The sequence below is a fragment of the Pantherophis guttatus genome, chromosome 1 (genome assembly GCF_059756535.1).
Source record: "Pantherophis guttatus breed Tessera chromosome 1, ASM5975653v1, whole genome shotgun sequence".
Taxonomy (NCBI): Eukaryota; Metazoa; Chordata; class Lepidosauria; order Squamata; family Colubridae; genus Pantherophis; species Pantherophis guttatus.
The window spans coordinates 313,544,406-313,566,947 of NC_142063.1; the positions used below are offsets into that span (position 1 = coordinate 313,544,406).

The window sequence follows — 22,542 nt, forward strand, 5'->3', positions numbered from 1 at the left end:
ATAAGCAATAATGGTAAGAATTTGATTCTTGCTGACTATGTCTATATCTTTTTCTTGGCAACAGTATGGATGGTGATTTGCCATAAGAAGTGAATAAAAAGGAGAATGTTAATAACATAGTTATTATGTATGCTAGTTACATAATATTATGTATAAACTGCAGTGCTAATTTTCTATCTGCAAGGAGATTTTTTCTTTTATTAAATTAAAAATGTGGTATTCTATCTGTAGATGGTAACATCTTAGATGTTCTATTATCTTATTTGATACATGTATAGCAGGGGTGGGTTCTAATTTTTTTTACTATCGGTTCTGTGGGCGTGGCTTATTTTGTGGGTGTGGCTTGGAGATCATGTGACTAGGTGGGCGTGGCTAGCTGGGCAGTCATTTCTGGAAGATCCTTGCACTTACGACCAAGTCCTCGCACTTACAACCCGACTCATTTGTTTGCTTTTAACACTGATCAGCTGTAGGAGGGCCCTTTGAAGCCCCGCGGCAAGAGTTTAAACAGTTTTTTTCCCTCTAGTCATCAGCTGGGACTCAGGAAGCAGCAATAGATTGGGGGTGGGACCAAATAAAAGGTAAGAATAACGTGGAGGGGGTGGGTGGTGGTGGTGGGAAGAACCGGTTTGGTGACATCATATCGTCACTGCTACCGGCTCGGCCAAACCGGACTGAACCGGGAGGAACCCACCACTGATGTATAGGTCAGGCCACAATACTGAAAAATAGTTCACCCTAAAATGGGTGGATCCAGGGCAAAAAATAACTTTGATTTAAATGAATTGTGCCACATCTTATATTAAATAAATACATCTTGAAAGGCTTAGAAAGCAATATCAAAGGCTTTGGGAAGAGCAGGTTGTGTTCTCCCAATTAGAGCCACAAAGTATTCTGAATTATTACACTTATCAGTTAAGTAAGGACATTCCAATTATATCCCTTTGACATTGCTAAACTGGCCACATTTGAGCAAGAAAAAATTCAGGCAACCAATAGCTAGCAACAAAGAGGTGGATTTTTATTTATCTGTTATTTTCATCCAATGATCCCTGCTAGGTTTCTGCAATGGCAGAATGGCAACCCTACATTTAGCAAAGTCACTTTTCTTAAAGTTACTTTTCTTCTTGTTCCTCTAATACTCTCAGCCCTTTGAGGTAGAACAGACTAGGAAACTAAAGCTATGAATGCTAATATTATTTTTATTATATGGTTACAGTAACAGAATATCGTAAATCTGAATGGGCCTCTCCTCTAGCCTTTTAACTTAAAGAGAACAAGGGAGATCAAGTCTTATCTCCCTCTGCAATGCAAACATATTTCAGAGTTATCCTTTGATTTCCTTTGTTGCTCCAGCTTTCCCCAAAGAATCCAGAGAATTGGTGTAGAGAATTTGCCCTTAGAAATCCTTGTTTTCTTATCCCATGAAATAAAATTCTTAGAATTCCCTGAGAAGAGGTAATAAAGCTGTGCTTGTTTAAACCTGTAGCATGAATGTGCCAAAAGTACTAATGTTAAGAGCCATGACTCAGAGGCTGTCTGCATTAGTGACTGGTGATTCATGGTGGGATAGAGAGGAAAGAGGAGAATTTACTACTGAGAGACGTAGCTGTGATTAAAACTTCTTACTGTGTTAGCTGAGTAAACTGTTTTATATAGGAAGCTACCTTTTAGCTCTTACTCTGTCCCTCTAGCCCATATTCCCAAATCTGGCAGCCCTTTTCTAGGGACCTAGGTCTTTCTTTTCATTGTCTTTTTTACCTGGAGCTCTGGCATAGGTGCTACCACACTGAACCGATAGTTTGTTCACCCTCTCAAGTTAATTTTATCCTCAAGTCCCCAACTTTCCCTCTGAAGAAAATCTGAAGAAATCCCCTGGCCCTTTTGAGCCTTGTGGTTTACAGGCTGCAAATGCAGTTCAAGTTCAAGCTGAGTTCAGTGACAGCTATCAAAAGAGGAAGACTTATCTGAACGAGGATATTGTTTTCCATCTGCAATCATGCTATCTCTTGGCAGCAGGTTCCTTTCTCTACAACTCCCTGAGTAAATAAGTAGATTCCTGATGCTGTTCCAGCTTTAAAATATGCCTTTGAAGGGCTCAGCCAGGAACAAGCCATGGTGATTTTCCCCCATCAAAGATGTCCATGTGATCCTCTAGCACACTTCTAGCACAGAGGTAGGTATGTCCTTGGTTAGATAAGGAATGTAGTCAAGGTTTATTCATGTCACAAGCTGACAATCTGAACAGTGTGCAAAAATAGGGAGCATTTCAGAACACGTCAGGATATTTACTAAGTAGGTTTAGCATGAGATGTATTTAAGAAATTTAGAGCTAGCATGAATTTCCTACATTAGTCCTCAATAATAGTCTTTTCCTGTGAGGAGATTTTCTTTATTTATTGTAACTAAATTCAGCCCATATTTATTGTAGGTTTGTTTCTTTCCCAAAAGGACAACACTGATTTTTGGCAGTGGTGGTCTGATGAGATTCTGGGGTTCACAAAAAGGAGATAGGGACCATTACACTACATTAGCACATCAATTCTTAAAACAATTCTGTAAAATACTTATGCTTTACCAGTCTTCTGCTGTCACAACTGAGAGCTTACCTGCTTATAGCACTGATATGTCTACTTGATTCATTCATCACAGTAATGTTTGCTTTCTTCAGGGGTATTGTGGGGCATTTTTGTTGGAAAAGCTTACATGAAAGTGAACAATAGGCATTATTTAAAGGATAAATATTTTGCATAAGCACAAAAAGTTGAAAAAGACACGATCAATTTATGAACTTTAACTCAAATGAATAAGATTAGAAGGAGACTGCCAAAGATTCCTTAATGGGAAATAACTCCATTCCTCAAAACATCACCAATCATGCTGGTTGGGATTATTAAATTAAAGTTCGAAGAATTTGGAAGCTATTTATTGTTTTTTTTCACCAATCTCTCTAAAGTAAGGCAATGTTATTATATTCTGACTTGGTAAATGTAGAGATAAATGTCAAAAAAAAGTTTAACTCTTAAGGATTTTTTTAAAAAGTGACTTTGGTAGAGAGTGGTGAATGGTTGGGTTAGATCTTTTTTCTGTTTTCTGTAATAAGTGAACTCTGGATGATCCAGTGAAAACAAATTGGCAGTAATTTAAACGCAGGACACATAAGTTCTTCTTTAGGCAACATACAGTTAAATGTGTTTTTCTCCCAAGAGATGTAGAAATGACCACTGCTTTGACTTAAATATTTACTTAGAAGACAATTCTACTAAATTAAATATTTACCACAAACACTCAGTGACATTTCTTGAAAGTAAAAACATGCATAGGATTTGATTGTAACCCTATGGTCATTTACCTAAAAGGTAGCTCCTTTGAATTTAACAGAACTGTCTTTCAGGTAAAGTTTTAAAGAGACTTATTCCTGAATAAAATAAGCATAGTATTGCAGCCTCACAAAAAATCTGCGAAGATTGGCCTATCAGTGAGTATTTCAGTTAGAATACTTAAATAAATAAAATCACCTCACAGTTGACTTTGTGTCTGATACTACTTCTCCTAAGTGAAACCTACCAAGCAGCTTTGGTTCAAATAACACAAGAGACAAACATATACTTAGTTCTGTAATTTTATTAACTGGGTGCAATGGTAGAGTAAACTGGTTGCCAACAAAAGCAAAGAGAAATTCACCACCATTGTGCAATGCAGCTCCAAAGACTTATGAAAGGACAGCTTTGATCAGCAGAAAAATAGAGCCACTATAAGTCAATCCTAGAAGAGTCTTTCAAGAATTATTTAAAAAAATAGTTTCATGCCATAATCAAAAAGTTGGAGTTCAATATTTTTGCAACAAAATAATTAATATGGCTGCTTGTGGAACTACTGCTGTTATTAAAATCTACACCGAAATGAGCGTGAGGAATAGCTCAATTGTTTTGTTTGTTTTTGTTTTTGTTTTTATTGGATTTATATACCGCCCTACTCCCGAAGGACTCAGGGTGGTGAACAGCCATAGAATAAAACACATAAATACAAAAATTTAAAATAGAATAAAAACGAATTAAATAATTTGGCTGAGACAAATTTAAAATACCCAATAATTTAAAAACAAATTAAAATTTATATTTAAAAGGGGAAAAGATTTAGGCCAGGCCAGCTTGATGAAATAAGAAAGTCTTGAGCGCGCGACGGAAGGTGCGTAGATCCGGGATCCTCTGCATCTCTGGGGGGAGCTCGTTCCAGATCGTAGGTGCCCCCTCAGAGAAGGCTCTCCCCCTAGGGGCCACCAGTTGACATTGTTTGGCCGACGGCACCTGGACGAGCCCCTCTCTATGGGAGCGTACTGGCTGGTGGGAGGCTATTGGTGGTAGCAGGTGGTCCCATAGATAACTAGGTCCTAAGCCATGGAGGGCTCTAAAGGTGATAACCAAAACCTTGAAGCGCACCCGGAAGACCACTGGGAGCCAGTGCAGCTCGCGGAGGAGAGGTGTTACATGGGAACGCCACGTCACTCCCATAGCCACCCGCGCGGCCGCACTCTGAGCCAGTTGGAGCCTCCGAGTCTCCAACTGCCGAGCCTCCTCAAGGGGAGCCCCATGTAGAGAGCGTTACAATAGTCCATACGGGAGGTGACGAGGGCATGAGTGACTATGCGTAGGGAGTCCCGATCTAGAAAGGGACGCAACTGGCGGATCAGGCAAACCTGATGAAAAATCCTCCCGGTCACAGCCGTCAAGTGCTCTTCTAAAGACAGCCGTGAATCCAGGAGGACGCCCAAGTTGCGAGCTCAATAAGAGACCTCTATGCATACATTGCGTACAAGGTGTTCCAGGTTGATTTTCTAATATCTGGACACTTTCTAATATTGGACATTTACCAAATCTTAAATACTAATATGGGGGAAGAAACTGTATAACACCTGAAGTTTATAAGTTTATAAGCATCTGACTTGGACTGATTTAGTATACAAGAGATTCACACTGTAGAAAATAATTTAATAATCATGCTACATACAGAGTCAGATGTATTTTCCCCACAATAGGCATCTTTATCTAAAGAAACCCCATTATTTTTCATCATTTTCAATTTTCTCCAGCTTCAATTCATGTGAACTGATTAGGACTGGCAGATCACCAGCACCTCACACTCGCCAATTGTGTGCTGCACAATGCAGTTCACAAGAAATCTTTCAGCTTTATTGCTTAATATCCCAAAGGTAAGACTAGGACCTCTTATCTTTAGTATGCTTCTATTAGTCTTGAATTAGCCCCTTTAGGATAGTGGTTAAGGTACCAGCTAGAAATCAGGAGACTGTGAGTTCTAGTCTTACTTTAGGTATGAAATCAACTGCATGTTCTTACCCATCTATGAAGAAGAAGACAAGGGCAAACCATTTCTGAAAATTTTGCCAAGAAGACTGCTGGGAATAGTCCAAGGAGTGACAAGAGATTAACATTGACTCAAAAGTATACTCACAAACACAAACAGTCTTGAAAGCCAAGTACTTAAAAACTTGCTTTTCCCAATACCATGCAATTTATGGACAATTAGCCAGGGAGTCTAAGTGGATTTATAGAAAAAGCACACCTTTCTTTATTATAGTGTCCCAGTTATGGAACTTTATTTCAAGTAGTCTCTACATTAGCTTTTTCCAGAAAACAACTGGACACATATACGAAGACATACCTCACAGCCACCACTTATTTGCTTTTAGGTTTGACTATTGTTTTTCTTGGTATTTTTAATGAACTATTTTTAATTCTTTTATTAATTGTTCTTAAACATTATTTGCTTTATTGTGTCTTATTTTACAATAGTTTTGCTCTGTTTGGCTTGATGTTTCCAGAAATGGAAATGGAAGATATGGAAGAAATGGAAGAAATAAAATGCCAAATAATTTTATTTCAGATAAAAACTGAGGTAAAGATAATCCCTCCTAGGAACACCGTCCTGCCACAATGAGAATATCTTGGAGTGGGCATCCAAATTTATGCTTGTTGTAATTCATGCATAGAAAATCTAAAAACAGAATGTGCCATCTAGTTTAATCTTTATGAATGTTTTCAAAGAATTTGATAGACATCTGAAAATCTATTTTAGAATTCAAAGATTTAAAATAGATCTTTTAGATTTCAAACGTCAGCAGATTGTGTGAGCTTCATCACAATAATTCACACACTATGTGGCTGGATTGCAGCATTCAGGCGAGTCTTTAGTTTTATTTATTTATATTTAAAAGATTGATATAGCTGTCCATATTGTAATAACAATCCTGGGCTGGGCACAAAACAGTAAAACAGCAGGAGCCCTTAGATCAGAGGTCTTCAAACTTGGCAGCTTTAAGACTTGTGGACTTCAACTCCCAGAATTCTCCATAGAGCATAGCTGACTAGAGAATTCTGGGAGTTGAAATCCACAAGTCTTAAAGCTGCCAAGTTTGAAGACCTCTGCCTTAGATCAAAAACAAAGCAAGCATATTATGTAAAGTAAAGTAAGTATGATTTGTTACCCTATCACTTTTTAATATTTCATGTATCCAAAAAAGTGCCCTTCTTACAGAAAGATGGGTAGGCTTGGGGAATCAATAAGCTGTGCCAAAGTACAAAAGCAAAGAAACAAAAAAACTCACAACCCAAATACAATATCCGGGGCAGTTCAACATAGCCTGATCATAGTAGTGAAAAACCAAATGGAATATTATGGACTGACTACATCTTAATTTCATTATGGTGTCCTTTTTGCACTGCTCAATTCACTACTTCATTACAGCTTTTGTTATGAGGAGAAAAGCCTTCCAGTTGCTCAAAGATACTGTATGATTGGATCACTGTAATTTATAAAAATAAGTGACTAGCTCAATTTGCTTTCCATGGCATCTTTTTTGTGTTTCAGTATTATGCACAATATTATCTAATTATACATAACAAAAAATGGAAATAGCCCCCCTAGACTTACAGTAAGAGAATACTTTTACTATAGTTTGAGAGCAACAACATGACACAAACGAAACACAAAAATGTTAATTAGTATAGAAGCAATTTCATAATTACCATGTGTAGATCAAGCTGCCCAATCACTCTATAATTTGCAAATCCCTTTTGTATTTTTAGTTCACACAAGCCTATACTGGATAAGGTAAAATGTAACTTTCATGGTATAGAAAATATATCTTTTTCAAATATGTACACAATAATTTTTTGTTTATCCATTCTAATTATTAGAACATATTGTACATCAGTTGCAAATGAGCCTTTGAAAGGATTTTAGGATTTTAACATTTGAACTTTGAGAGATATTGACTGCAGCTGGAAATCAAAAAAGATTTCCAACCATTGGTTAAAACATAATTTTATGAGTTGGTTCCATAAGTGTTCATATTTATTCTTTCATTTCTTGTGCAATGATTACAGTGTTTTCTATGTTACTAGTATTTTCCATCGAAGTGTGATCTTTTGCAATTGAATATGTGTGTAGCGGTAATTGTGTTATATGAACAATTACTGACGCTTTCAAGGACTTGTGTAACTTCAACATTTTCTACTATTTTGCTTCTTATGTGAATGGATTTTAACAACTGTTAGCCTATGATTTATATCTTGTCCATGTATTTCATGTTCATCATGCTCTTAACTTTCAGGAAAAACAGCTTTGATATTGATTTATTCTTTCTATACAACCAAATATACTTCAATGCATTTGAGTCACACTATTCACTCCCTTTTATATTTAACCTACGTTCATTTAGTTCCCATTCATTCTTGATGGTTTCTTCTTTTAACCACATGGATTTAAGTACTCTAACTCAGTGGTGAAATCTAAAATTTGTTACTACCGGTTCTGTGGGCGTGCCTTGGTGGTGGTGGTGGGGTAATGTGATTGGGTGGGCATGGCCAATTTTTTTTTTTTTTTACTTTTAAAACCATTTTTTCTACAACCTCTTCGGGGAAGAGGTTATAAAAAAATGCTTTCAAAAGGCTCTGACGATCCCAGCCGAGTTACCTGATCGTCAGAGGCTTTTTTTCTTTTAAATGCCTCTGACGATCAGGCAACTCAGCTTGGATCGTCAGAGGCTTTTAAAAGAAAGAATCTGAAGAGGTTGTAGAAAAAATGCTTTCTAAATGAGCCGCACGATCATCAGAGGCTTTTTTTTTTTACTTTTAAAAGCATTTTTTCGGCCGAAGAGGTGGGCATGGGGGGTGGGCAGGGATTTTTGCTACCAGTTCTCTGAACCACTCGCCTCCATCGCTACCGGATCAGGCGATCCGGTCCGAACCAGGAGCATTTCACCCCTGCTCTAACTGAACTGATTTTTTTCTGACATATCCAATTCTCACTTATCTAAAAGAAAATGATACACAGACATCTTTGCTCCTTTCAACATATATTCACCTAACGTTACTTTTCTACTAACATTTGCCCCTCTTTATTTTTAGCATAAATTTCCCTATTTTTATCAACAATCTAAAAGTGTCCCCAAATTCATTTAATAGCCCTGATAGCACAGATGAGCCCATTATTAGCGTTTATTAGTGTTCTTGGCTGCTATTTTTATGTAATTTTTATTGTTTTTAATTCTGCTTCTTTTTGTTATTTTGTTTTAATTGTGAGCTATTCAGAATCATGCATATGAAAGGGTCACCTATAGATTTACTAAATAAATAAATATGCCAAAGATCCCATTTCCTGAGAGTAGCTCACTTCATCTCCCATTATATTTCCCCCTTGTCCCCTTCAATCCTGCCAGCCTTCTTTCTCCCCACGCATTCCTGGAGGCCGTGCGGGTCTGGATGGGGAGAAATAGGCTCAGACTCAACCCTTCCAAGACCGAGTGGCTGTGGCTTCTGGCACCCTGATATAGTCAGCTGGTGCCATTGCTGACTATTGGGGGTGAATCTCTGCCCTCCACAGAGAGGGCTCGCAATCTGGGCATCCTCCTGGATGCACAGCTGTCTTTAGAAGAGCATATGACGGCCATGGCCAGGGGGGCTTTTTATCAGGTTCGCCTGATCCGCCAGTTGTGACCCTTTCTGGATCGGGACACCTTGCGCACGGTCACTCATGCCCTTGTCACCTCCCGGCTGGACTACTGTAATGCTCTCTACATGGGGCTCCCCTTGAAGAGCACTCAAAGGCTCCAACTGGTCCAGAATGCGGCCGCGTGGGTAGTTATGGTCGCGACCCATTACGCCCATGTAACACCTCTCCTGCGCGAGCTGCACTGGCTCCCAGTGGTCTTCCGGGTGCGATTCAAGGTGTTGGTTACCACTTTTAAAGCGCTCCATGGCTTAGGGCCTGGGTACCTCCAAGACCGACTTCTGCCACCGGTAGCCTCCCACCGGCCAGTTCGCTCCCACAGAGAGGGGCTCCTCAGGGTGCCATCGGCCAAGTTATGTCGACTGGCGACACCCAGGGGGAGGGCCTTCTCTGTAGGTGCTCCTGCCCTTTGGAACGAACTGCCCCCGGAAATACGTAAGATTTCTGATCTCCATGTATTTCGCTGTGCTCTTAAAACCCTACTATTCCGCCAGGCTGGGCTATCTTTGTGAATGATTTTAAATTGGGCATTTTAATTAGGTTTTAATTCTGAGCCAAAATTATTTATTACTTTTAATTGGTTTTTAAATCGATGTATATATATTATGTTTTAATTGGCTGTACACTGCCCCGAGTCCTTCGGGAGGAAGGCGGTATAGAAATTAAATTATAAATAAATAAATAAAATAAATTCCCTATAGTTGATATGGCAGCAGATTTGTCTGTACAGCTTGAAATATAAACATCAACAATTTGAACAGAATTTGTTAAAAAATAGGCAGTCAATCCAAGTCCTCAGATGTAATAGATCTAATACATCACCTGAAGCAATCAATCAGAAGTCTTGTAGCTGGATTTTAGCTAACTGAAGCTTTCAAAGAGTGTCAAGACCAGCCCTCATGAAGAGCATTATGTAGTAATAGTACTTAGACTTATATACCGCTTGACAGTGCTTTACAGCCCTCCCTAAGCAGTTTACAGAGTAACATATTGCTGACTCTGGCTCCTCATTTTACCAACCTCGAAAGGATGGAAACTGAGTCAGCCTTGAGCCAGTGAGGATCAAACCCCTGGCAGTCAGCAGGATTAGCTTGCAATACTGCATTGCAATCAATAAAACACCAGGGCTCATAATTATATGACCTCTCACTGGAGGTTATTCAAGTATGGGCGCTATGGCGTAGAGTTGTAGTTGTTAAAGCAGATAATGGTGAAGTTTCATGTTCATATTGCAAAGCAATTAAGAAAAACATCCATTAATATGATAATGTCACACATTTCAATTATTTTAGCAATTATTCCTTCTATTCTGATGGTGTTTGATAAGAGGCCTGTCTCCTGATCCTTGCCAACATAAATTCCACAGGATACTTTTTTGAGGAGAGTGTATGAGGGCGGGCATTACTGTTCAATTAATTGAAAATCAATAAAAGTGTACAATGCAGATAGGGGCTACACCTCACAAGCTTTGGAAAGGAAGGGAAGGGAAGGGAAGGGAAGGGAAGGGAATTTGTTTTTTTAATCTTCAGATAGTTTTTTTTAAAAGAAAATGATTCTGACACTATGAAATATGGAACTACCTTTTATTATAATGAAATATGTAGACTCTTCCAGACCTATCTTCTGATATTTTCTGGACCTTTTCCATGTAAGTGGAACATGAAATGCTGCTTTTTACCAAGTCAGACAATTTATCCATTATCTCTCCATTTATCTAGCCCAGTGACAAGCAATGCTATAGGCTCAGAGACAATCATTCCCATTTCCTAAACTTTTAAGCAGAGGTTCTATGATTGAATTTGGATCATGTACTCTGACCTCTGATATTAGTAATCCTATTCTGATATTGTGCTTTGGTACTAACCTTTTGTTCATATCTGTGCATTTGGATCCAGGTTAAAACTTGTCATCATTTAAAAAAGATAATCAATGAACAACATTCATTAGTGTATATAGTACATAAATCTATTTTTATCACTTTTCTTTCCAAAATTCCCAGGACGTTAGCAATTTTTCTTTTGGTTGCACAATTAGGAATAAGGGTTGCAACATTGTTGGAAACTCTGGAGGCTGTTTCCCATTTTATTGTTAGTATAAATAGTGCAACATCTGTTCCCTCAGTGTGTGTATCGTTTTGTGAAAGAAAAGACCTGGAGCCAAATTCCATTTTTGATTCATAAACACTTGTTGAAGAAAAGCCAATGGGGATCCAAGCAAACGTCAGCAAACCCATCCAAATCTCAGGCTATTCATTTTCATTCTTTGGCTTCAATTGAGAAAAACAAAACTCAAAACTCAATATCTCTCCATCTAATTATAGTGGGTAGTGGTTATCTAGTGCAATATAAAAAAATCTCTTATACTTTATTGCTGTAGTTTGTTTCCCTCTACCCTTATTTACAGTGCCAGCCTTATTTTCAAATTAATTTACACTTTTCTAAATTAAGCAGAAATTAAAATTTTTAGAGAGATTCTTTACACTAAAATAAATTGCAGTTAACACCCCAATAATTTTCACAAATTTCAAGCTTTTGCCTTTAAATATGATTTAACAGGCCCAAACTGAGTGCATTAACTCATCTTAAAACCAATACAACTACGATCCATAGTTAAATGAGAACATAATATGTGGTAAGGCTGTATGGCCTACGAATATACAAAGTAAATATTGACCACCATCCATAGAGGTTGATCTTAATTTGACTGACATTGCTCAGATTCCAGCCAACCAAGTCGTTTGGGATACTGTATACTATAAATTAAGGATCAGTGGAACTAACTGATTCTAATCCCCAGCTCATGGCATTATTTCTAAGCTGCTTTCATGGGCCAGTGTCCTTTCCCAAGGTATCAAATATTGGTTCTATTTCTTTATGCTCCAATTCTCCACTTCTGAATTCTTAGCCTTTATTTGTTGCAGAGACTAAGGATTAATTACTCATTACAGTACTAATAGTAATCAATTACCATAGTAAGGATCTATTACTATTAATTAATTGATATTCTAAGACAGGAGAATGTGATATACATTATAAATCAATAATTATTTGCTTTTAAAATGTATTGTCTGAATTATGATTTTTCATTTTTAATCTTCATGCTTACCCACACAGAGGTTGCCCAGAAGAAATTTCTATGGATCCGCTGTGAGAAATTCCTAGTGGATTGTGTCTAATACCTTCAGAAAGTCCATCAATACCTTCAACACCTTTTATCCCATCTTCTGGCTATTATATTGAATTTGGCCTTGCAGTTTCCTTTTGGCTAATTTAACTGACAGCTGCTGATACAGTCCTTCCTTGTAAATTTCTGCAATCCACTTTTAAAGCTATCTGAATCTATGGTCATCATGGAAACTAATTCCATATTGACTGCAGTGGAAATTAATTCCATATTGACTGTACTATCCAACTACTTCATGGGATAACTCAGCTTTTTAGCAATAGCACTTCACCTTATATACAGCTTTATAGTCTTCTCTAAGCAGTTTACAGAGTCAGCATATTGCTCCCAACAATCTGGAACCTCATTTTACTAACCTTGGAAGGATGAAAGGCTGAGTTAATCCGTCAGGTTTGAACTCCTGGCAGTGAGCAGAGTCAGCTGCAATACTGCATTCTAAGCACTGTATCACCACAGTTCTTTTAGTATCTGAACTACGGCTCTTTTTGTATTTGAAATCTCCCACTTTTCCCATACTACTTTTCTTTTTCTGTAACACAGAGGAAGTACTTTGATCAGTGCCATCTATCTTCTAGATGGCAGACTATTCATCAGTGAGGATGTTAATCTGGGTTCTAGATTTTGGAATCCCTTAGTATATAGTGTCTTGAGCTGCAGTATTAAAATGCAGGGATATGATTCTACCACATGCTGCAATACCAATTATATCATTTTTCTTTGTACCACTTCTGAGTAATGTCATCCTACATTCATTTTTACTCCCTAAATTCATTATACACTATGGCTACATTTATTATTGCTCCAGTTTTCTTTCACCGAGCTGTGAAACAGTTTCCTTACCTTGGCACACATTATGATCGTTTGCCTCGAACCCAGCTGCACACTGTATCCGAGATGGTACCTGATCTGGAGGCGTCCGACGGATGGGATTACCATTTCTGCTACCAGTGTCTGATACTGTTTCTTCTTGGCCGTTATTGACAATGATCTGGGCTGTTCTGGGCAGACAGAGGTATCCTCCAAAGTGATTAACACATTTCATTCCACCTTTACATGCTTCGTGCACAATTTCACATTCATCAATATCTGTGATTAGTAATGACAAAAAGAAAAGGAGTTATTAATTAGAGTGAGCTCTGTGTTATTTGTCGTGAATAATAACCTGAAGTAAACAGTAGTATTTAGGAAATTATCAACAGTTAGAATAAAAAGTGGACTGATGAATGAACAAGTATAAAAATTAAGCCAGCATCAGATGACAAATTCACATTCCCTATTTAGAGAGATATGTCTATGGTTTTGAACAGGTAATATAACAAGCTCTACATATAGTGTAATACAGTAGACAGGCAATGCATTCTGATTCTGAGTGCACTCTTAAAATATATATATTTGATTTTGTAAGCAAGTATCCCCCTAACTACAGTATATAGAAAGATGAACACTACTCTGGAAAAGAGGAGTAGATGTATTTAATTATTGCAACATTCCTAATTATATTTTAGAATGAAAGAAGGATGGAGACATGGAATCCTGGAACACATTTTCTAATCAGCTGTCATCAGGAAGGGTCAGATGAGATGCTGCTGCTGTACCAGTTTCCTGTCATATAGTAGCTTCCTTGTCGAAGCAATGGAGTCCAAGAGTGATAGTACTGAGTGACTTTAATCTGCCTGGCATGGGTCAGAGGTGGCTCATGTAACACTTCTAATTTTGCAAGCTCCACTGGCTCCTTATAAGCTTCCAGATTCAGTTCAGGTGCTTGCAACCATCTCTAAAGCTATTTATGGTACAGGCCTGGTTATCTGCAGAACATTTCCCACCCCCCCTCCCCCCCAGTTTCCATTTGTCTCTGTCCCACTATATCTGGCAAGGTGATATGTTTTGGATCCCTTCTATGAGACAAGTCGCCTTGTGGGATCCAAGAAGCAGATCATCTCTATCGAGTGCTTTCCCTTTGGAACAGCATATGCTCTGGGAATAAGATGGTCTTGACCCTGTCAGTCTTTCATAAGACCTTGAAAACCTGGCTTGCACCATATAAGCATGTATTGTAATGATTTGGGATATATTTGAAGTGTGGTCTCGGTTGTGCTTTATGTAATGTGCTTTTGTTTTTGTTTTATTATATTTTCTTCTAATGTTCTTAATCCTCCCTTAGCTATCCCTTAGCTATTCATGAGTTGGGCAGATGTATAAATTATTTAAATAAATCATTCATATCAAAAATGACAGGACTGGTGAACTGTTCAGCCATGTGTATGTATTTTATAAAATTTTACACCTGTATGATGCAAAGAGAACAATCCATGTGGCTCATTCTCACTGGATCAAAATTTTTAAAAAAAACATATTAGGAGGTGACCCAAAACATAGACATTTGGGACAACTACTGACATTAAAGATATAACTCCAAATTTGCATATATGAAAACTTCTACATTTCTCCCATTGTCTTCTCCATAAAAAGCTACCACTGGGGAAACTATGGAGGAAATGTTACTATACAAGATCTGGCTTCTAAGTACTTCTGACAGATATGAAAATATTAATGCACACCCAAATATACCTTTGCATCGCTGCATGATGGGGTCCCATTCATAACCATCTGTACATTGCTGCATAGAAAATAAACAAAATCAAGAAAAATAGATTAAATGCAATGGTGTTAAGACACAAAATGATACTGCTACATAGGAGTGGCTCCAGATTTTGAAAGAATTATTTCACAGCAGTTAACAAAACATTATCACTGCATAATTCTGCATTCAATCCTTTTATACTCCACAAATCTCTATAACATCTAGGCTGCTGCATGATCTTGCTGAAATTTTGTTGATAATACTTACAAGACTCTTTAATTAATTTATTTGAAGAATAAAAGATTATCATTAATGCGGCCATAATTATTTCCTAGGTAGTTCAGTATTTTAATCAATTTTATAGTATTTTATTTCTTACTTAAACCTCCCATCTCAATCAGAACTATGTCAGTTTAGTGTCAGCACTTAACCTAGACCAGCCTCCAAGATTTGAATGGCAAAAGGTATTTTTACCTAGAAAAAGCCCAAGGTTTCAATTTCTGCTTTCTCCATTTTAAAGATGTCACAGAGACTGCAATATATTATATTAGAACAGACTTCTCCCTCCTGGCATCCTCCTAAAGTGTTGGATGGCAACTTCCCAAATTGCCATATTAGTAGGGAATCTTGTATCATTAAGAAGTATCTCATAATTATCAAATAATAAAATTAATGAGAATTGTAATCCATTTACTAAGATGGCAGCAAATTGGGAAAACTGGCTTAGAAGAATAAGCATATTTTCAAGTCCCTGTCAGAACTTCCAGCTAACTTTCCTTGGTCTACCTTGGATGGTTTTGGTGTTATCATTGATTTATATTTCATCCTAGGATGTACACAAAATTTGCTTTGTGGTCTATAAAACAAATGTTTTAAAAGAATATTGCCTTAAAGTAGCTTTCTACATATCTGTGCCATTAACTAAACTAGACTGCAGTCCTTCTTATCCTTTGATACATTGGAGCTGCAGTCCAAATTTCCAGAGGACACAAGGAATCTGCTCTAAGATATATTGGATCTAGGGCACTTAAAAGTTGAAACCAGCATTCTGAATTATATCTGGAACTAATTGGCTACTGAAATAATAACTGTCTAGAAAAATTCAGATTTAGATACAGAGTTATTTGCTAGCAAGGCTTTCCACATCCTCTCCTTGAAAACTGCAGATTCTCTGAAAGAATAGAAAATAATATTTTTGAAAACTCTCTAATATGCTATGTTTTTCTCTTTTCCTCTCTCCCTTTAAAATATCATCTTTACCGTGTATGTGATAGTTTCATCTACTTCTTGTGAGTGTCCTGTAGCAAGGAGCAGAGCAGCAAGGACTGCAAAGATGACCATGATGAATCTAACAAGAAATAATATCCATTTTTTAAAAAAAATATTTGATATATACTCATACAAACATATATTTGAAGACATCTCTACACTTTCCCTGCTGTGTTTGGCTACAAGTACCCTACTATTCTTCTGCCAACTTAGCAGTTCGAAAGCATGTAAAATATGCAAGCAGAAAAATAGGGACCACTTTGGTGGGAAGGTAACAGCGCTCTGTGCGCCTTCGGCGTTTAGTCATGCCAGCCACATGACCACGGAGACATCTTCGAACAGCGCTGGCTCTTCGGCTTTGAAACGGAGATGAGCACTGCCCCCTAGAGCTGGAAACGGCTAGCACGCATGTATGGGGTAACCTTTACCTTTACCCTACTATTCAATAAAACAATTAGTTAGGCTGCAGCATTTCAGATTACAGAGAGGAGGATGTCTCAGTATTGAACACTCTTTGTATAAAATGATTCCCCTCTACCTACATAAAAACAAGGTTCAAGGAGAAAGGTTCTAGTTTTCTACATGCAGTTAATTATCAGAACAAAAATCCATTCAATCATGCAATTTCCCCAGACAGGATTTTACCACTAAGAGCTATGTCACAAGAAGAAGAGCATGGCTAAAAGCACCCTTCTGAATTCAGGTTTTGTAAAGAAAAAAAAACAACAACCCCACCCTTCAGTTAGCTTATTGGATGTCCAGTAATAGGCAAAAGAACCCCCACCCTGTCTAGTAATTATATTTAAGTACACAATATTCACAATGCTGCTGCAAAATAGCATCCGATTGCTAAACAAATTAAAAGGTGACTGTTCCACTTCATTGTTAACATTACTAAAATATACACACACAGATATAATGTTCAAATGACCTGCTCCATCACTGATGTCCTCCATCAGATATGACATGCTCCATCACCAGAGGTTTTTAAGAAGAGATTGGACAGCCATTTGTCTGAAATGATATAAGGTCTCCTGCTTGAGCAGGGGGTTGGACTAGAAGACCTCCAAGGTCCCTTCCAACTCTGTTATTCTGTTGCTTAAATATTGGGAGATTTTATGAAACTTTCCCCAAGACAGAGGACAGAGCAAAGCAACTTGGATAAATTAAGGGGAAGGGTCCCGAAGTATATAGCCCTAAAGGAAGTTGGCATTAGTATATTTCCAGAACTGGAAATAAAAACATGGGCATTATAATAAAACAAAATGGATTGTGCCCAATATATTATTTAAACCAACATTATTTACGTAACACAAAGCACTTTTGTGAAATCCAGATGCTTTAAACAGTTTATTTTTTAAAAAAAAATTATGGAAACAAATTAAACACCTGGAATCATTCTAAATGTGGTAGTATAAATGCTGTAATTAAATATCAAATATAAACAAACACAGAATAACAATCCAAAGAACAAAAATGAAATCAATCATTTAATCTTTTGTTGGCTAAAAGCTTTCAGTACTATTAAGAAAACTTTCTGGGTTTTAATATAAGCCACAGTAACTCATTTGGTGACTTTGGGCTAGTCCAAAGTAGCTCACAGGGTTGGGGTTGCAGAAAAATTAGAAAGAGGGAACACCTTAAATACCTAAATGTAAAGTAGGGTATAAAATAAAATAATGACAATAAAATAAAATACCTTTGCACTGATCAGATTGGACTTACTTCCCAATAAATATGAGTAGGATTGCAGTATGGAAGTGCTTAAAAAAGATCTAATCAGAGAGAAAATTGTAACTTTGTGAAGACTAATAGCTTTGAAAACTCAAGATTTGCATTTACTCAAATCCCACCTTTGAATACTGTTTATAGAATTTGTCTTCACTGGCAATTGAAAGTTGAGACTCAAGAATAAGTAAAATGGCTTACATAAGAATAGAGACACAGGAAACACACATTTTAAATCAATACCACCCAGCTGGCATTGAGGCTTTAGCATGTAACAGAACTAAGCATTCCTTTCTGGCATTGCCGAAGTGCCATGGGACATGCATGGCAGGGCTGGAAAAAAAAATCAAGAGATAAAATAAAAGGGTTTCAATTGCAAAGGTTGCGGTCACCACCTTAATGTTTTCAAATAAATATGTAATTAATAACACCTTCTATCCCCCATCTCCTCTTTGTCACTTTACATGACACGCTAACTTTGCCCTCTGAGTCAATTTCGGCATGTTGTACATACTGTACAGAGCCATTACGCTGCTTCTGCTCTTTGGAGCTTCTTTTCCACTGACAATCCATCCTTCCAGCTCAGTTAAAAAGCTCACGTGCTTGCCTTGGTGGGCAGATACAATACTGGCTTTCTTGCCATCAATCTCGTTTTCTCTCATTCCCAGGACATAGCAAGGCTTTATTGGATTTTTAAAAATCATCTTTACCAATATCCAATTTTCTTCTTCCTATCCTAGTGCTTTCCCACAGGTGCAGGGACTGCTTTTGGGATCAACAAACACCATTTCACATAATTCTACCAATATATAGTACAGTACTGACTGCTTTTGCCACAATCAACCGAGTTGTAATTACTTTAAATTACCTTGACTCACAGAAAAGCTGATTAAAATATCAAGAAAGTGATCTGGATATGCACTAACAATAATAGCAGTTTCTACAATTGGTTTTTAACTCTGTACTGACTGTATCATTTTGATATAAAGGTGTGGATTAAAATGATAGGCAGTGATTCCATACTTGATTTTCTGAGAGTAAAAGCCATTGAACCGAGCAAAACTAACCTGACTTCTTAGTAGGAAGGTGCTACTGTACTGTGAATATCCCATGACGAAGAAATATTTATTTGCCCAAGTGTCTACTGTAACTATACATGAAATAACTAGCAGATAAGGGACTGTTAGCATGTAAAGATCTGTTTCTCAATCACAGGAATTTGAAGATGTGTGGACTTCAACTCTCAGAATTCTTCAGAGAACGTGCTGGTTGGGAAATTCTGGGAATTGTAGTCCATGGATTTTCAAGTTGCTGAGATTGAGAAACATTGTTGAAAAGATAAAACAATAAAAACATGCCTTCCCTTTCTTTAGTTTCTAAAAATTGGTTAGCGGGGTGCATAGTAGCAGTGATGGCAGAGTTACTCTGCATGAGCATATTCCTTCAATGTGTGCAGTGGTTTGAATGAACTATATGAAGTGCACCAAACTGCTTTTCTCTCTGGAAAAAAGAAGACGGGAGGGAGATTTCAAGCAACACATATAAATAAAATTTCATGAAAAAATATTTTTTTCTGTTCATGAGCTTCAAAGTATTTGACACCATCTGGAATTAAAGCCTGGACTTCTGAATTGCTATGGAATTGGATTAAAAAACATATGATCTCACCATCACATCTCCATACCAACTCTTCAGATGTAACATAGAATTGGAAACAAAACTAAGAGTTTTTAGAAAGAAGGATGTGTAAAACTAAGGGGGGATCCACCCTCTTGCTTTCCCCCCCATTTATATATCATTGATCATTCAGGCAGATGTTGGAACAAGCCTGTTTCTAAATGACTCAAATATTAACTGTTTGCTATATACAGATGTTTTGGTCCTGTTACAGGAACAGGCAACAGCCCAGGATTGGGAAGTCGTGTCATTTCAGGCCTTAGGGATTTACTTTTTGATTTCATGAAACAGTTTCTTTATCTGAAGGTCATTTCTCATTGACTTCAGCCACTTTCTACCATCCAAGTTGAGCCACTGCCAAATAATTGTTTGTAAATAGCAACAGCCCTCTGGCAAAATTCTGTTGTGTTTCTTACGTATTGACTCCCATATGCAAGCAAAACTGTAGGAAATATTTAAGTGGAGACTTTTAATTGTTGATAAGTGAGACATGAGACTCAGGGAGAAGAAGAGGGTTTTAAAAATGTATTTCTTTTATGGCTTTTCCAGAGTTGATGGGTAGAAACAGTGTTGGCATCATTCAGGGACATCTTTTTGCAGGGCAGAGTGAAAACAAGATGGAGTTGAAGCCCTCCCTGCACATAAAAAAGGGTTTTAATCCCACAGGCACCATCTTGATATTTTTATCATCTCCCTGAACAGCACTGAACAGCACACAAATGGTTGGCAACCAAAACATTCACAAATGGGGAAAGTCATCTAGTTTAAAAACACTTAAAGAACATTTATCCCCCTTGCTCCAAATTTTAACTGAAGCAAGAAATATCATTTGCAGGAGGGGATCCTATAAAGGAAATTATGCCAAGAGCCAAAGATACCACTACAAATAGGAAGCTGGCATGCTATAATGCAAAGTTTCAAACCCTTACTGCTCTGAGACTTGTTCTTCAATGTTGGAAGGATAAACTTATGACCTTCAATTACTTAATTACTTAATAAACTGAAAAGTTGATACTTATAATTATGAAAGAGTTGCTTACAGATACCAACCATATATGGATGATTATAATGAAAAATATGTAAAACAAAACATACAGGACATGAATGAGTTTTGAGAGGGAGTGTGTGTGTGTGTGTGTGTGTGTGTGTGTGTGTGTGTGTGTGTGATGGACTAGAGCTACTATATAAGGGCTACAAAAAGTTTTGTTTTGCTGATGTCTTTCTGTGGTCACTCAGATTGGATGGTGGAGAAAATATCATCAAGGCAATTAATAGTTAGGTAATTCCAGTCATTAAATACACAGCTGGAATAGTGGATTAGATACAAGCAGAACTAAAACAGAAAAATAATGACAATAAATCATATTCTTCTTCCTGTTGACAGACTCTACTTACCAAGGAAAATAGGTGGGCTAGAATGTTGCAAGTACACCAGGCAGTTGGTAAGAAGAAAAAAGAGCATTGGAAAGTGAAGGAAAGTGAAGAAGATCACGAAGAAAACAATAGCAGGCAAAACTGATAGCAATAAGACCTGGCAATAGCTAAGAGCAGGAAAGTTGACGAAAGAAACAGAGGGGCTAATTCTAGCTGCCAAGACAAAACGTTAAGTGCATATAAAGCCAGACTTGAGAAGACAGCACAGACAGCAAATGCCACCTCTCCAATGAAGCTGAAGAAACTGTAGACCACCTAGTTAGCTGCTGCAAGAAGACTGCACAGATTGACCATAAATAATAATGGCATGACAAAGTAGCAACAATGGTGCATCGGAAGATCTGCAAGAAATATCATTTGCAGGCAAGCAAGAACTAGTGGGACCACAACATAGAGAAAGTAACAGAAAATGAAGAAGCTAGAAAGCACTGGGAATTTAGAATTCCAACAGACAGCACCTGCCATATAACACTCCAGACTTAATATCCGTTGATAAGAAAGACAAAAAAGTTTGGATAGTGATGTTGCAGTACCTGGAGATAGCAGAATAGGAGAGAGAACTGGAGAAAATCATAAAATGCAAAGACCTAGAAATAGAAGTAGAATGACTGTGGCAAAAGAAAACAAAAGTAGTATCAATAATAATAGGTGCATTGGGTGTATTCCTAAAATATCTGGACCACCACTTGAACGCTATCAACATTGATAAAACCACTCCCAGTCAATTACAAAATGCAGCTTTATTTGGAATAGCTTACCTCCTGCAATGATACTTTTAACTCCATCAAACATTTGCCTATCCCAGGTCCAAGGGAAGGACTTGATGGGTGGATAAAAATGCCAGATCCAGTCTAAACATCTGGCTGATTGTTAATGAACCATAATAATAATATATACATTTCTTCCCCTGGTCCTGAAGCACATTAATTCAAGGTCTTGATTAAAAGTCTCTACTGAGCCTACTGGAGGCAGACTTAGAGAAAGGGAAAGAATGGATATATTTTGTTTTCTGCTTACAGATTCAATAGGGAGTGGAGGAAACCATCATATAATCTTGACATGGTTAAACATGAACACAAAGAATTTTTCTGACCAGAAAAGAAAGGAGAAACTGCCTAATTGTAGCAAACAATATGCTAATAGAAAAACTGTCATTTTGGCATATTGCCGCTGTTTTAATCAAGAAGGGACTCTTGATTAAGAATCACTGTTTATATGTCTTGCCATATGGCAGGTAAAGCTATCTTCAGGTTCTCCACAGATTGACAGAAAGTCTCCTAGACTTGGGATGATATATACCTCCCACTACTGGATGTACACAAGACAGCAAGTGCTTCTAAAGAGCAGGAGTTGCCCAACCCTCAGAGGGGTTCTTTATTCTATTCTCTCTTCTCCTTTCTCTTACAATATTTCTTTGTTACATTCTGATTTGTGGGAAGAGAAGGAAATTTATTTTTTTTAACTACAGCTGTCCCTCTCTTGTTCAGCTTTCTCCAAACTGCAGTGGATTTGGAAGCTCCTTATGAACTTCCCTCTTAAACTTCTGACCTAGAAAGCTTGCTGGAGGCCAACTAGCTTTTTTTTCTTGGTGTAGTCAGAACACCCAATAAGGTACCAGTACTTGAGAATTCTGAAGGAAAACT

At 37.5% G+C, this 22,542-nt stretch overlaps 1 protein-coding gene across 2 annotated transcripts in view; it reads right to left on the reverse strand.

The window, feature by feature from the left end:
- The window catches only part of EFEMP1 (EGF-like fibulin extracellular matrix protein 1), a 55,554-nt gene that overhangs the window by 28,148 nt on the left and 4,864 nt on the right, over positions 1-22,542 (reverse strand). The window contains exons 1-4 of one of the 2 annotated variants that reach the window (XM_087888623.1): positions 16,992-17,074; positions 16,052-16,139; positions 14,779-14,827; positions 13,051-13,296 (exon numbers count right to left, since the gene is read on the reverse strand). In XM_087888623.1, the coding sequence (XP_087744749.1) occupies positions 13,051-13,296; positions 14,779-14,827; positions 16,052-16,132 (376 nt within the window). In that variant the 5' untranslated portion in view covers positions 16,133-16,139; positions 16,992-17,074. Of the gene's footprint in view, positions 1-13,050; positions 13,297-14,778; positions 14,828-16,051; positions 16,140-16,991; positions 17,075-22,542 lie in introns of those variants that run through there. The other variant, XM_034427340.3, reaches the window with a different exon arrangement.